The sequence below is a fragment of the Desmodus rotundus genome, chromosome 1 (genome assembly GCF_022682495.2).
Source record: "Desmodus rotundus isolate HL8 chromosome 1, HLdesRot8A.1, whole genome shotgun sequence".
Lineage (NCBI taxonomy): Eukaryota > Metazoa > Chordata > Mammalia > Chiroptera > Phyllostomidae > Desmodus > Desmodus rotundus.
Genome location: NC_071387.1, coordinates 162,727,990 through 162,744,096, shown reverse-complemented (window position 1 = coordinate 162,744,096; position 16,107 = coordinate 162,727,990). Strand labels below are relative to the sequence as shown.

General features: G+C 35.5%; 1 protein-coding gene and 1 pseudogene across 1 annotated transcript in view; both read left to right on the top strand.

Annotated features, from left to right (window-relative positions):
- Nucleotides 1-15,851, top strand: part of JMY (junction mediating and regulatory protein, p53 cofactor) — a 91,575-nt gene extending 75,724 nt beyond the window's left edge. Inside the window, 5 exon segments of the mRNA XM_053912264.2 lie at nt 3,217-3,312; nt 4,416-4,814; nt 4,816-5,017; nt 6,108-6,425; nt 10,517-15,851. Of these exon segments, the coding sequence (XP_053768239.1) occupies nt 3,217-3,312; nt 4,416-4,814; nt 4,816-5,017; nt 6,108-6,415 (1,005 nt within the window). The 3' untranslated portion in view covers nt 6,416-6,425; nt 10,517-15,851.
- Nucleotides 1,523-1,614, top strand: LOC112307574 (small nucleolar RNA U3; annotated as a pseudogene).
- Nucleotides 15,852-16,107: the final 256 nt, after the last annotated feature.

Genomic DNA, 16,107 nt, shown 5'->3' with positions numbered 1-16,107 from the left:
TTAAGTATGATACTAGCTGTGGCATTTTTGTTAGTGTTGTTTGTCAAGTTGAAGAAGTTCCCCTCTATTGGCAGTGTGCCCCTCCATTGGGAATAGTTTTTTCAAAACCTTCCACTCCCAGTATTTTTTGTACCTCGTCATGCCTGCAGTCTATTATTCTGATATTAGTTTTTTCAGACACATCTTAGGTTAGTCAACACCACTGATTTATATTTCATTAAACAGTAGTAATGATGACATGACCACATCACTATATATGCTTGATGAAAAGTTTTCTTCAGTGTAACACACAAGGCCAAATCTGTCTATACTATCACTGAAACTTATTTTGGCATATGTTAGCTGAAGCCCCTTACTTTTTGATTTTAAGCACATAAAAGTAGCCAAACTACCCATTAACTGTATGGTTCTTCTTTTTCTTATCAGCTAGAAATAGGTAAATTAATTATTTCAGTTTTATTTTTTACTATTTTCATGGGTCAGAAACTGGTTTATAAGGAAGGTTAGACTTAGCAGAACACATGTGTCAGAATGCCCTCTACTATCACCAGCAGCACCTACACTATCAGCTTGTTTTTGAGATCCCTTAGAATTTGTTCCTTACTACATGAAGATTTTTGGCTTCTGATAAAAGGCTAATACTTTGGTGGATGGCATAACTAAGTGCTTTTAGAAAGAATATTAAATCCTTTCTCAAAGAGTTTTATGGGACAATGAGGAAATGGATACTTGGGGAAATCTCAAAAATAAATGTCATATGTGTAATGTCATTTGCCGAATACCAGCTTTGGGTAGAATTCTTCATTGTGTGGGAGAATGAATTTTTAATTATCTAGTAATCTTTAACATGTATAGATAGCAGAAAATGAAACTTGTCTTAGATCAGGATAAATCACTGTTTTTCAAAGCTAGCTTTATACTACCTTTTTCAGCAGTTGGGTGGTAGATTATTTAAAATGTAGATCCCTAGATGTTAGCCTTATTATTTCAAGAATTTCTTCTAGAAGTCTTTGCAAATTAAATATGTAAGTAAGACTGTGGAGGTTTAATATTTGATCATAAGCTGAAAAACAATAGTTATAAATGTAAAATTACTTGCTTATTACTTTTTTTTAAGCTCAAACATTTTGGGTAAAGAAAGAAAATGGTGGTCAGGAAACAAGTCAGATCTTTCCATTAAAAAATTCATTCTTGTTTTATGTAACCACACTCATTCATAATTCCTGAGTTTCACTTCAAGAAAGTACACATGGGCCCTGGCTGGATGGGTTGGTCGGTTGCAGCATCACCCCTTACAACCCATAAGGGAGTCTGGGTTCGATCCCAGGTCAGAGCACATATGAGAGGCAGCTGACTGATGTTTCTCTCTCACATCTGTGTTTTTCTTTCCTCTCTTTCTTTCTCTCTCTCCCTTCCTCTCTCTCTAAAATCAATAAATGTTGATATTCTCAGTTGAGGATTTTTAAAAAGGGGAAAGAATAAAAAAGAAAGTACTCCTGGAATACATACGTTTAAGCTGTAGAAGACTGTACTTTCAGGGATCATTTCTATAGTTCGTTTAAGCTGTAGTTTATGGAAATTCATCAGAACTTTTTCAATTATTTTGCTCATGATGGCTTCTTTTAATACTACCTATTTCCTTCATGCTCTGATACGCACCCTGACTAATCATTGTCTGTTCTTATCTTCTTAAAAAAATACTTTGTTATGAAAACCTTTTATTGCTTTTTTGAAGTATAATACATACATAACATACATACAGAAAAGTATATAGCTCATAATTATATAACATGAAGAATTTTCACAAGATGAACATACCTGTATAACCAGCACCTAGATTGATAAACAGAATGCTACCAGGTACCCACTTTGGGTTGCCTTCTGTCACCATCCAGTAAATAATCCCCGCCACAACTTAACTTTTCCTGAGTTTAGTTTGATTCATCTTGGAGATGATTGGATTTCATTAAGATACTATTTAGGAACGTTTCATGGTTGCTGTATTTTTTGAGTCTGGTAGTTTGGGAATGCTTGTCTGTTTCCTTTATTATACATAAAGGATAATTTGGCTGGATGATGCTGTCATATTTCCTTTTCATCTAAATTTTGAAGACATTACCACACTGTCTTGTAGCATTGAATGTTGCAGTAGAGAGGCCTGAAGTAACCTCTCCCAATCCACACCCCCTTATGAGACTTGATTTTTCTGCCTCGATATCCATAAAAAATCTTTCTTTACTCTAGAAATCTAGTAACTTTACCAGTTGATCACCGTGTATGAGGGTTTCCTGAAAATTCATGTACACTTTAGTCTGAAGATTCAAGTCATTTTAGATTTTGATATAATCATCCAAGGCAAACATAGCAGTAAACTGCCATTAGAGTTTATATTGTTCAAGGACAAGTTGGTGGGAAGAAAGAAAGAGGTACCAGAAAAGAGAATAATGGAAAATTGATTTTGGAAAAGACAGCAGACAAATGGAAGAAAGGTTAGACAACTTACAGGTGATTCAGGAACACAGGAAAAATTTTAAATTTTTGTGCAGATAAATAAATGTCAACTATAAGTTGAGATAGTTGATTCAAATGATTCATGTATAATGCTGGAAGTACTCCCCCCCCCTTCCGCAACTGCTGGCTATATTGGTTGCCTAAGGTGTAATATGTAAATTACTAACCAAGTGGTTACTGATTTTATTTTTAAGATCTATTATTTGAGTTAGCAGAATATAGCAGCTGCAAGTATTTCATACTAAAATTGGTTAAGTCAGAACCCCAAAAGTGAAACTTTTTTAATTTAAAGATTTTATTCTATTTTACGGAGTAAACATCTTTAATTGGAAGTAAATGCAAAAAGTAAAATATTTTGTTCAGCCCTGGCTGGTGTGGCTCAGTGGATTTGAGTGGTGGCCTGCAAACCAAAGGGTCGCCAGTTTGATTCCCAGTCAGGGTACATGCCTGGGTTGCGGGCCAGGTCCCCAGTAGGGGGCACACAAGAGGCAACCATACATTTATGTTTCTCTCCCTCTCTCTGTCCTTCTCTCACCCTCCCTCTAAAAATAAATAAATTTTTTTAAAAAACATTTTGTTTAATGTGTCATTCTTTGGAGTGACCTAGATTACTAATATACTGGGAGAACTCTCTTGTTTTTTCCTGTTAGCGATAAAAAGAAATGGGAAACATCATAATGAAATTACTATTAATTTTCTTACCAGAAGAGAGAAAAATTACATGATGAAGAAGAAAGAAAAAGTGCCTGGGTTAGCCAAGAAAGACAGAGAACACTGGATAGACTTCGAACTTTTAAACAGGTAATACAAGTATGATCATTGTATTGTTTTTCATTGCTACATGCACATTTCTATTGTAAGATTTATTTGTATGAGAAAAACTTGGTTTTCCCTTTGTTATTTAGAAAATAATTATATCAGTCCTTTTATGTTTTTAAATTAGTAGCTTGATTGCATAGCTACCTTTCCTCTGGTTGTTTCCAGAATTAATATTCTTGTAACCCTTGGCCTACCACTTCAGTGTAGTATCAGGGGAATGGTCATGGCCTCCGGGGAGCCTGGATTCCTCTTGAGTTTTATAAAGTTAATTAGTTTATAACCAACTCCATTTCAAGCATCGACCTCTGGTAATAATCTATAGAAATGACCGGTGACAGAAATAGAGGGTGGGTCCGCATACCTGAGAAATGGCCTCAGCAGTTTTCTTACCAGGCTAACCCTCGACTCTGGACACTGATATCACAGCAGCTAAATATTTCCTTTTAACTGCGTGTAAGCTGAGTGATTTTAGTTGTCAAGGTGCTCAGGAGCCTTATTTTCACTGTCCGTGGTGAGAGATCATCTTATAGGTGAAGGAAGCTTTTGATAAAGTCCTCTTAGTATTATAGTAAAAGGGGGAGGGAGTGTAGATGGACTAGTCCTTAATATAAGGATAAGCCTTGAGTTAAGTAAATACATTAACTCAATGCATTTCACTGTAGTAAAAACATAGTATGAGAGTCTTGTATGGCAGTTACTACTACAAAAAATTTTGTCTGTGAGCAGGTGTATATATAGTGTGTTAGACATCATTTATGTTGTATAATTTACATTGCTATCATATTTTCATCTAAATGCATGCTTTTATGCAGTAAAGACCTTTTATTAATCCTATGGTAATTTTGAATAATTGCTTAAGTCAATAAAAGGATACAAGGCCTTGATAAAGAATTTGATAATAAGCAAATAATAGTTTGGTGGTAACTGTTTGAAAAGTACTCTGGTTTTCTGTATATATTAAAGAATTTTCCCTGAAAATTACAAAATCTCCAAATAACATCTTTCATTTGAGGGAGAAAATAGCCATTTGTTCATAAGTTGTTTTAATATAATTTAACCAATTATGATAACTTCTGATTTTTTAGAGGTACCCTGGTCAAGTTATACTTAAATCAACCAGATTGCGACTGGCTCATGCAAGAAGGAGGAGTGCCACCAGTCCTGTGCCCTGCGAGGACCAATGCGACTCTGTACCAGGAGCACTGCAGGTAGAAGAGAAAAGTGAAGAGGTAGAGGAAGGAAGAGGCAAACTTGGGTCATCACAGAAAACAGAAGCCCAAAGCCTCATACAACTTGAAGATACTTCGTTAGTACAACTTGAAGACACTTCATTACCTCTCAGTGGTGTTACCTCGGAACTGTCTCCCACTGTTTCTCTTTCACTTTTGAATAATAATGACCTTGAACCAGGTTCTGTTACCACAGATCCAGTCCCACCACCTCTTCCTCCAACACCACCTCCCCCCCCACCACCTCCTCCCCCTCCCCCCCCCACCACCACCTCTGCCTGTTGCTAAGGACAGTATCCCAGAGACACTGGAGAAAGGTCTGCCTAGAATGGAGGGGACCGAGAAGAGGATCCCTAAGTCTGCGAGTGCCCCTTCAGCACACCTCTTTGATAGTAGCCAGCTGGTCAGTGCCAGGAAGAAGCTCAAAAAGACTGCTGAAGGTTTGCAGAGAAGGAGAGGTAAGTTAAAAAGAGATTTTCATGTTCAACTGTTGAATAAAGTGAAGCACAATCAAAGGATTTTTTATTTCATAGGACCTTACAAAGCTTAAAATATTCTTTTATTTTTAGACATCATTTGGTAGCAGGTAGGTTTTCAGGGTCACTGCAAGGCAGAATTCTTACCAACCCACATCAATAAATGTGTACAAATAAGAAATGTGTACCTTTAGTTATTACGTATGTTTTTAAAAATATATCTTCTGAAGTGATTCTTGATATATTTGGTAATACTTAGTATGTGGCTCCTTTTGTGTAAGAAAGTCTGATTTTTAAACCTTGGAAATACAAAAAAGGTATTCACATCAGAAAGCTTAAGTCATCTGGTCAGAATTGTCACATTAGGATGACACTGGCAGGACAGTATAATGTTTGGTCACGTGTTTATTGAGGACTTTGGCACACTTTTTGTATAAAGAAGCAAAGAAGAACAGGGAGTAATATGTACAATTTCTTGCATGTCATTTACGCCTAAAAGCTATTTTTGAAGAGAACAGAGAATAATCCTGGCCCTTACGGAGCTTTAGCTTGCATAAGGAGAACATTATATAAAACATTTTGCATGTTGCATTTTAATCTGAGAGACCATGCTGTAAAATATTTTTTACTATAACCCAAGTAGAATTTCATGTGTAAAACAACTAAATGAAAAGTCACTATAATAAACCAAAATTTAATTTTTTTAAATTGAATGTGTTAACCCAGTCACTGTCTGAATTTGGATTGGGCTGGTGCATTATGGAAATTTTTGGAGGCCTCACCCATGCTATTACTAAAGACCACCTTCTAGCTCCCAGTCTGTTCCCTTCTCTCCCATGGGAAATGATAGAAATGCCAAATAATACCTGACATGGAATTTGAGTCTTGAGATTTCTTTTTATAAGCATAATGGATCCCCTGTGCTTTGGCAGTCTTTTCTGTTCACACTTCATGGTCCATTTTATAGATGGTTTTTCCAGTGTCATGGGCTGTCACAGTCCTAAAGTCTGGAGGTTATACTGTAGTTTTAAGTGTGATCCTAACTGTAATTGTTCTCTTTCTTTTTCTAAAGTGAGCTCACCTATGGATGAGGTGCTAGCTTCCTTGAAACGTGGTAGTTTCCATCTGAAAAAGGTTGAACAGCGAACTCTGCCTCCTTTTCCTGATGAAGATGATAGTAATAATATCTTGGCACAAATAAGGAAGGGGGTGAAATTGAAGAAGGTGCAGAAGGAAGTTTTGAGAGAATCCTTCACGCTGCTGCCTGACACAGACCCTTTAACACGGAGCATCCATGAAGCTCTTCGAAGAATCAAAGAAGCGTCCCCTGAGTCAGAGGATGAAGAGGAGACTTTGCCTTGCACAGAATGGGAAAACTGACAAGTAAATGGTCTTTCCTTCTTCAGTAGCATTTGGTAACATAGCTTTTATATTGTATAATGAGGTCTGTTATATTTTTATTGAGTCTGAGGTTTACTATTTATTACACAGTTTAATTGTAATTAAGTCATAAATTTATAAACTTCAGGTTTTACTTCTGTAGTTTCTAGAAACTTAATGGAAAAGCACTTTTCAAAGATACTGCTTTGTAAATGCTGTTTTTTACATCCAGCTCACTAAAAATTCTGCAGTATAGCTTTGTCCCAAGTAAAGAAGATAGTCTTATTTGAATAACATGATGTCGTCTTCTAGCTTTAAAACACAGAAAAGGCTTTTTCTAATTGAAGTATTTTGATTACAAACTTATACATACTGAATTTTGATGTCTTATTAGCTATCCAAAATGGAATTTTTGAAGATCAGTCTAGAAAAATAATTGTATTATCTGATTATTTAGCTTTCTAAGCCTTTAAAACTGAGGTTTATCACTTTAAGACTTACTATAGTTAGTGCATTAGTTAAAATTGCAGTTAACACAAATGTAAAGTTTACACAACACACACACATTTACCTTATTGAGTTACCCCAGTTGGGTATTGGTTACACATTTGGCATTCTCCTAACATAATAGAGTTATACTCCAGTACATTTTAACAAGCTAATTACATAAATTAAAGAGTATATAGCTTCACAACACTCACCAAAAGGTGGAAGACTCATAGTCCTAGAGGGAGTAAGGAAAGGAGTCATAAACTTATTCATTAGCACAGCTATTCTTAAACATGCTTGGGATTACCTGGAAAGCTTATTAAAAGTGTAGATTCCTGGCCTTCAGTCCCCAGGATTCTGACCAAGTAGATCTGATGTATATGCAGGAATACATCTGTATTTTGAAGACTTAATGCAAAAAAAAAACCTATCATTAATTTTTATATTGATTACATGTTCAAATATACTATTTTAGACATCAGATATTACTAAAAGCAGTTTTACCTGTTTGTTTTGGGCATGGGTCCATCAAGAGAATGTTCCTCCTCTACACTCCCAATCCCATCTCTCCCTAGCAGCATCTGCAAAGATCAGTAGTTTAACAAAATGGGTGGAAAAAATCACATTCTTCTTGGGAGGTGGTTGTGTATTACCTTTAATGTGCTAGAGCCGACATTCCAGAGTACCGTGGTCCTCCCATGGGTCTTGGGCTTTTGGTGTCCGTTTTCCTCAGGGCCTTACTTATAGAGGTCCTTATTAACAGTCACTCTGTAGGACTTTCTGGATCCTCGGATAATTTCAAAGCATTTGGGTTTATACATATGTGCACTGTGCTTTGCAGAGGGATATAAATATATCAGTGTGTCTACTTTGTGTGTTTCTGTCCAGAGGCCCAGGTGTGTCTGACTGGGAATCTTTTCCCCTCTGGATATTTGTAGATTGTCTCCTACGTTACAGTGCATGCCACCTGTTGCCTTGTCTCCTGTGCCTCAGTGAGCTGCTCAGTGAGGTCCTCAGCCTATGCCTCACAGTCCCATCTTAGTGCTGATTGGTTAATCCTTAGCTGGGCCTTTCACACAGACAAGTTTGTTTAGTCCTTTTATTACAGTTTCCTGCGGTGGCCCAGTCAGGGTGCATGGCCTATCAGCAGTTGCTCAGGCCAGCCCATTCTTGTTTGTCGTTTTCCATCCCACCAGATCCTGCCCAAACACATAGACACTGCAGCAGTAGTTCCTGTGTTCACGTGCTGGGCTGTTATTTGTAGCTTTGGGCTCTAATTTAGCCTTATATCAGATATTAAGAATATGTTCATGATAAATACCACTTTGAAAATTGTCTAAAGCTTTTCTTTATTTGACTGGATTTTTTATGGCTGGTGTATGTAGTATAAGAGACAATTTTCATTGTTTAACAGAAACAATGAAATACTTCCAGGCAATCAGTAGACTGGGTGTACTCCCCCTGCATTGAGCCGGCGGTGATAAAGGAGTAGTGTTTCACTGCCTGTTATGTGGCCCTGGGAAATCCCTTTTAAAGGTTCTGAACTATTAGATACTTCGCTGAAGATAGCTGAAAAGGCTATAATTTGTATTTCCTATTTTGAATTAGCATCATTCTTAGAGGTTTTAAATCATTAATGTAATTGCATACTTCTTTGAAGAGCTAATTTCTCAAAACTCCATGAAGTAAAACAAGAAGATGCCCCATTCTGCTCTTTTCATAGGTTACTATAGGTAATAGTGTTCTTGAAGGGCATTTCTAAACATAAGGAAATTTGCAGATTATATACACTTTTTATTGAGTTTCTAATTTGTTTCCTGGGGGGTCCTTAAACTTATGAAGTCAGTATAATAACGCTGTCTAATAGAAATACAGTGTGAGCCACAGATAGGATTTTAGAAGTTCTAACAGTCATATTTAAAAAAGGTAAAAAGGAATGGGTGAAATCGATTTTACTAATACTTTACATGATATATTCAAAACAGTGTCTTTCAACATGTTTTCAATATAAAGTTTATGATGTAATTTATATTTTTTTTGTACTGAGTCTTCAAAATCTGCCTCGTACACTTGTATAAATTACAATGTAGCACATCTCAGTTTGGATGCTAAATATTCAGTGATAAAAAGTGAAATGTACTAGCAAAACAATAAAATTGTATTTAGTGGACAAATATTTTACAGTACTTCAGATTTTAATTTAAATAAAATAAAAAATTCGGCTTCTTAGTCACACTGGCCATATTTTAAGTGCTCAGTAGCCACACATACGTAGTTACAGTATCAGATAATGCAGAACTATAAAATAAGTTAGTATCGGGTTGGCCAAAATTAAGTATAACTTAATTTGAAGCAATTTTGTTAGATTGTATTGTGATAGCTGTCATATCAGCATGCATTTATTTAAAAACTTACTAAAATTGGTGAATTTGGGGTAGCGATTTTAATATTAAAGATGGCAGAAAATATACATTTTCAGCATATTATGCTTTATTATTTCAAGAAAGGTAAAAATTCAACTGAAAAAGCAAAAAAAAAGATTTGTGCAGCATATGGAGAAGGTGCTGCGACTGTTTGAATGTGTCAGCAGTGGTTTGTGAAGTTTAGTGCGGGAGATTCCTCCCTGGACGATGCGCCACGGTCGGGTAGCCCAGTTGAAGTTGACAGTGATCAAATCGAGACATTAATTGAGATCCGTCAATGTTACACCACGTAGGAGACAGCTGACATACTCCAAATATCCAAATCAATGAAGTTATTAGTGAAAATGAAGAATGTGTCTTTTATTTTAGAGAAAAAATTAAGCAGCCTTTTTGGCCAGCCCAGTATTTTATTCATGTGCATTGTCAGCTTTCATCTGATAAGTGGGCCTTTTATATAAATGCTCTGTGCCATAGGTAAGCACACATCTCAAACACAACTATTTTGAATTTTTAAAAGTCCTGGTAAAACATTTAAAAACTAGTATTACCATATTTTTTGGACTATAAGACGTACCCCCCCCCCATTTGGGGGAGAAATGGGGGGTGCGTCTTACAGTCCAAGTGTACCTTACCTGGCTCACTACAGGATTTCTGCTTTAAAGGATGTTAGTAAATATTTTACCACATTTTTTGCTTCAAAAATTTTTTTCCTATTTTCCTCCTCTAAAACCTAGCTGCATCTTATGGTCTGAAAAATGCGATAATCCTATTCTCTGAATGTCAGTATAACAGAAATTGTTCCCTAGTAAATTTTAAAGATACCATTTAATTGTTATTACGCTGGCAGTTTGTGAGGCAACTATTTTTAGATTGTATTTTTCTTTTTTGTATTTTGCTTCGACATAAATGTTAGGGTAAAAGGAATAAAAATGAAAATGAAAATAACATACAACCTTTTACAGAGATCAATATCCATATGTAAGGTTTTTATTTTTACCGCTTTTTGAATACAAGCATATCCTTTCTTTTTAAGTGTCTCATACACTGGCTGTATAAATGGCCATTTATAAGGAAAAACATCAGTGTTCATTCTGGATATTGCAAAAGGTACGAGAAAGCATATATATACACACTTCCCTTTCATAGGTTGTCCTTTCATAATACACTTTATTATTTTGTTTGTAAACAGGTGACTCAACAGAAAGAAAAACATCTGCAGTTGAAGATCGATTCATATTCTTTTGGAAAACAAATATTAAGCACTTGGTTCCACAATTGGATTCCATTAGATCCAAAATGTATTGGCTCAGTGTGGAAAAAAAAGGAAGCACAATTGGCAAGTTATCACTTTTCCAGTCATTCCAATAGATGGTGGAGTGTTAGATGTGGATGCTCCTGACTACAGTGAAGAAAAGGCCTTTCAAGGAGATCCTTGGGTTGTTGTTTTTTTAAACCACCTTCCCCTCCTGTCCACCCATTAACGTACTTGCAGTGCCAGTAAAGCTAGTGGTCACTATGAATTGGAAGAACACGGGCTGACAGGGGTCTACTGTGAGCTGTATTGGGACTGCACTGAGTAGTCAGTCATCCGCTTGAAAGTTACAGAACTTCTTCTATATCAGCTTATATAAGTAGTGTGACACTGACAAAGAACTTCATCTTGATAGCTATAGGCCAGGAATTGAAAGAAAATCAGAGAGAAATATATCTGATGAAAATTTCCACATTACTCATCTCCAAAGGAATTTTCATAAAGATGTTGAACAACATCTGGAAAGATATATAACTATGGAGATACATCTGTTAATGTGTTTACCACAACATGATACATTTAACATGGCATATTTTTAGAAGACCACACACTCTTATACTTTGTAAGTTTTCAAAGAAAAAATTTCCATGCTTTTAAATAGCTCTTCATAATTGTGAATTTATAATAGTTTGAATTTTATGTGCAGCTTTGTTTATGAGAAGCAATAAATATTTCAAATTTTTTTAGTCTTTTGTTTGAACTATTGTTTGATTACTGTAACTCAACGTGACTTTCCTATTGAGAATCAAAAATCATGATTCTATAATAGGGATGCAGATCTTAAGTCTCCTTGTCATGCACCATTTAAGTTTTTATTTTTATGCTCCCCAGTGAAAAAAATGTGTGCTCAATGTTCAACAAATATGCAAAGAAAGTAGATAGTCAGAAAAGCCTCCTTAACTGGCATTTTACTGTCCTCACATGCTTAGAGTGGAATTGTGGGGGAGAGCCTGTGTCACTAAATTTTCAAACAGTAGCTGACTTTGTGGTAATGGAGTCCCGAAGGTGCAGTTCCATGAATGGAGCCATTACGAATTCTCAGCTGGACTGCCGTGGGCTTGAATGAAGGTAGATATGTTGGGCTCACTTTCCAGTACTCTGTAGAGTGTAGTTCTTCATAAGACAGCTCTTGGCCTTATGTGAAGGGAGTTAAGAACTGAAGTACCAAAAAGAACTTTTCTTACAAGGTAATTCTCTGGCCTAGACTCAGTAGTCCCAGTGTAAAAGCCCTCCAGTGAACTGGTCTTTTCCAGAGGAAAAAAGAAATGTGTACATCTTTGTCATTTTAAAGAGTTATTTCCTTCAAAATAATTATGGAGGAAATTTTCTGGCTACAGATTATATAAAACAAAGTCTTACTGCTTCAATGTTGGTAATACTTTTGTTGATAAGACTAGGAGCTTTTGCACGGCATTTTCACAATACATTGGTTTATTCTAACTGTTCTCACCGTCTGGGAAGATTAAAAATACAGATAAAATACAGAAGATTAGTTTTATCTAATCTTCATCCCATGATGGGGAATGGAGGTAGATTTTTTTTTTCTGTATACCATCATCAGTAAAGCATTTAAGCATGTTTTTTAACCCAAAGAATGGTTGGTTTGATTGTTAATGTAGTTGAAAAAACATTTAGGACATTTGTAACCCTTAAAAAAAATCATGTATCAATTTTATGCCTTTGGATGCTTGTTCACAACATGTTTTGTTGTGTTTTTCTTTTCCTTCAGTGACATTTAGAAAACACTGGATAATATAGTGTTAAATTAACAGCAAAAGCACTAGAACTCTCGTGTCTAGAGGGAATTGCTACGCATTTATTTAGTGTTACTGCTGAGATTCATTTAAAAGACAGGCAGGCTCACTTATAAAAATGTCCTGCAATTGATTTTCCTGAGCCATGTTATAATAAGTCTCTAGCAAGTGATGTAGGGTGTGTAGACTCCCCTGGTCCTTGTAGGGGTGTGCCCACAGCTCTGAGCATGTCCCGCTGCAGTACTTGGTAGAGGTTATCTCACACTTGAAGATGAGTGGGTTAAAGCAGCCAGCTGTGCTTTCATTCTCTGGTAAACAACCTTGTGTCGCACATGCACTTCCCTTCAACATTCCTATTCCTCCTTCCACAAGACTGCATGTTGCCACAGGTCAGCAACCTTTTAGAGTTCGCACAAATAATAATAAAATTTTAAATGACTGTGGTTGGACTATCCATCAAGATGAGATGACCAGTTGAATCCTCATTTTAATTTTAAAGCAGTTTCAAAACCCAACAAGAATTGCATAGGCATAGTTAGATTCTTTCTATTTTTTTGCCCCTAATCAGATAAGCATCTTTGGCCTTAGTATTATATTTGTATGTATTTAGTTATGATGGTACTTATGATCACGTTACCAGTTACAAAGTTGCCTGTACTATTCATAAGGTTTTAAATATTTGACAGTTATATTTCTGATAAGGTATCACTTCCATATTAAGAAGACACAAGCAGCTGCTTGCTTGTGCCTAAATCCATTTATAAGTTAATTTACCAAACTAGTCTCAATTGTACCATATTTAAAAATAGGGAAGCAAGTAGAGGTTAATGTTACTGCTCACTTGAATGGCACTTTTAAATATTTCTTCTAATGCAACTAAAATTATGTATATATAACCAATGTGGCATGTATAAAAAAGGTATTACTAATGGTTTAAAATCTTAATGGTACTGTAGTATTGCCTGGCTAAAGAGGATTTTTAAAAGATAAGCAAAATTGTCTTGCTTATTTGATGTACATTTTATAGGCTTACTGAGTTTGTGAGCAGCATAAAAACAATCGTTCCTTAATTCTTCGTTGTGGAACAGAAACATTTCTATAAAATGCAATTTTCAAATCCATTTTCAGATGGACTCTTAGACACAGTTATGACAGGTGATCAGGTGTAGTATTTCTACAGTGGGAATGTGGGGCTTTTCTTACATGAAACCATAGAAAATTTTCAGCACTTTTATGTATAATGAGAGGGGGAAAGTTCTTGTTTCTCCAAAGCTGAACTTGGTGGCAATATCTGGTAACACAGGGCGTGGCACTTTTGTAAAGCATGCTTTGGCTGTAGCACTTGCGAAGAATCAAAACTCTAGTATCAGTGGAACAAAAATGAGTGGGGAGCATCCTCTGTGTTTGATGGGACCAGTATACAATGAATACAATTTAATGTTATACATTCCCTAAGACTCCAGTTTTTAATTACACTCACTGAGTATGTATATATATTTAAGTCAATGCTTTTAGCCTAAGAAAAGTCTTCTTTCACTAAATATAGGGTTTTTTTAATCTTTATAATTTCATTATTATGTACTTAACATCAGATATCAGCCTGTAAAGTACTAATGGGTCCTTAAAGGCCTTATCAGGGAGTTGAAATTTCATATACTTCACCAGGTTACTTGTAAAAAATCTTTTTGAACAGATGTAAAACATTTAAAAACTGTGTCAGACTCATTGTTAACATGCAGCCATTTGATAGTGAAAGCAGAAACCTTAACAAGTTTTGCCTAATTCTTGCACTGAATTTAATTAATATAAATGTGCATTTTAAAACAGATTTTATTCCCCATTTATTGCTTCGCATAGAAGAACTATGCTTAGTGTTAGAGGATTGACTGGCAAGATTTATTTCAGATGGAAGAGAAGTAGGAAAGTAGAAGCACCTTACTGTCGGAGCATGTTGCATTTATTTAGTGCTACTGAACAATTCAGTAGTTATTTCTGAACTTTGCTGCAAAGTGCTCTTTAGTTAAAGCACATTAAAAAAATCTCTGCTTAATTGCTTTGTAAAATGAAACAATGGTATTTTTTATCCTATAAATATAGTCTAATTTAAAAGTTTTTCCTAAAAAAATGAGTTTATATTGCCTAAACTATCATGTATGTAAACAGAGGCTTTTTAAAGGTGAAAGGGAGTCTGGATTCTGTGTGTGCGCCTGTGTATGTGTATTAAATGTTGGCTCATTGAGTTATTTCAAAGATGTATTCATTCTGAAACTTCCTCTTTGCCCACAGTAAGTGTACAGCTTGGTATTTGAGGAATTTAATTGAATTCCAAATTTATACATATTTCTCCCCTTCTTCATACATTTATTATGACACTGTAAGGTGCATGTACAGAAAATACCTCTGAGATTGACATATTGAAATACCAATGTTATTTCACACTGAATCTCAAAGCAGTCATTTGTTTTGAGGGTCGGGGGGGGTGTTCTTGGGGTTTTTTAAAGTCGGATATAACTAAGAGTGGCTTATTTGGGGGAGTTCAGGAAGGACGGTGGAAAGTAATAATGTAGACATGTACAAAAGGTGTAGGTGTTGGTTATACAGGTCAGTTTCAACAAGGGAAGTTTTGAGCTATTTTTTTAAACTTGCATGTTTTATGGTTAACTATCAAAGAGTGTAGCAAGTTATTCTAGCTTTTCCCAATACTAATTATATTGGTTTTAAGTACGCATACAATCACAAGATGGCATTTTCCCTTTATTTACAAACCAAAAGAAGTAGACAGTACAACCCGTACAGTGACTTCAACTTGAACGGAGTCCCCACTGTCTCATTGAATCCCTCATCTGTACTGTATGTATTGCCAATGTTGAAACCATACTATATAGTTTATAAAAAATTGAAGGCCACACATCATTTTGCATGAATAAAGCCCATTAGGGCTAATGAAACTGATATGTTTTTTATCCTTTCCGGACAAATGAAAATTTTAATGGCAAACCAGTTCTAGCTTTGTGCAATATTACAATGGTAGAAGCAAAACACTAGTACATTGTGCTTGGCTTTTAAGGATGGCTTTTACACTGTTACATTACACAGGCAGTGTGCACAGTGTATTGTAAATGCCAACTCTTGCAAATTTACAATACTTCAATATGCTCAATTAACATTCTAAAGTATTAAAAGTTCAAAGAAAAAACTAAGCAAGCATTTACAGCAATACTCTGATATCTCCAATAATTGTTTTGATTGTTGCCTTTTGCTCATTAGTGCAACTTTTCTGCATTGTAATTATCATGTTGCTTTGTATTTCATGTTTTTTACACTCATGACTTCAGAGTTAAGTACTTGTACACCAAGTATTGCAATCATCTTTCTCTTCCTGTACATGCTATGTAACAACATACAGTTTTGGTGCTTAACAATATTCTGGTTTTTCTTTAATAAAAGATATTTATTGAGTTAACCTTCTTTTGTTTGTTTAACATGGATGGTAGATACTGTCACTTCATTTCAAATAGAAGGAGCATAGCAAGTTGGATACTTGTTACATTGAACAGGATTCAGAGGCTCTTCACCCTGGTACTTCTGGCTCTTCCCAACCATTATTTATAATAAAATACTTTAATGGCACCCTTATTTGTGCTAGTAAACAACCTTATTCATATCATCTGTGTTAACTATGCACAAACTTTGGAAATACTGAGTTTCAAAATT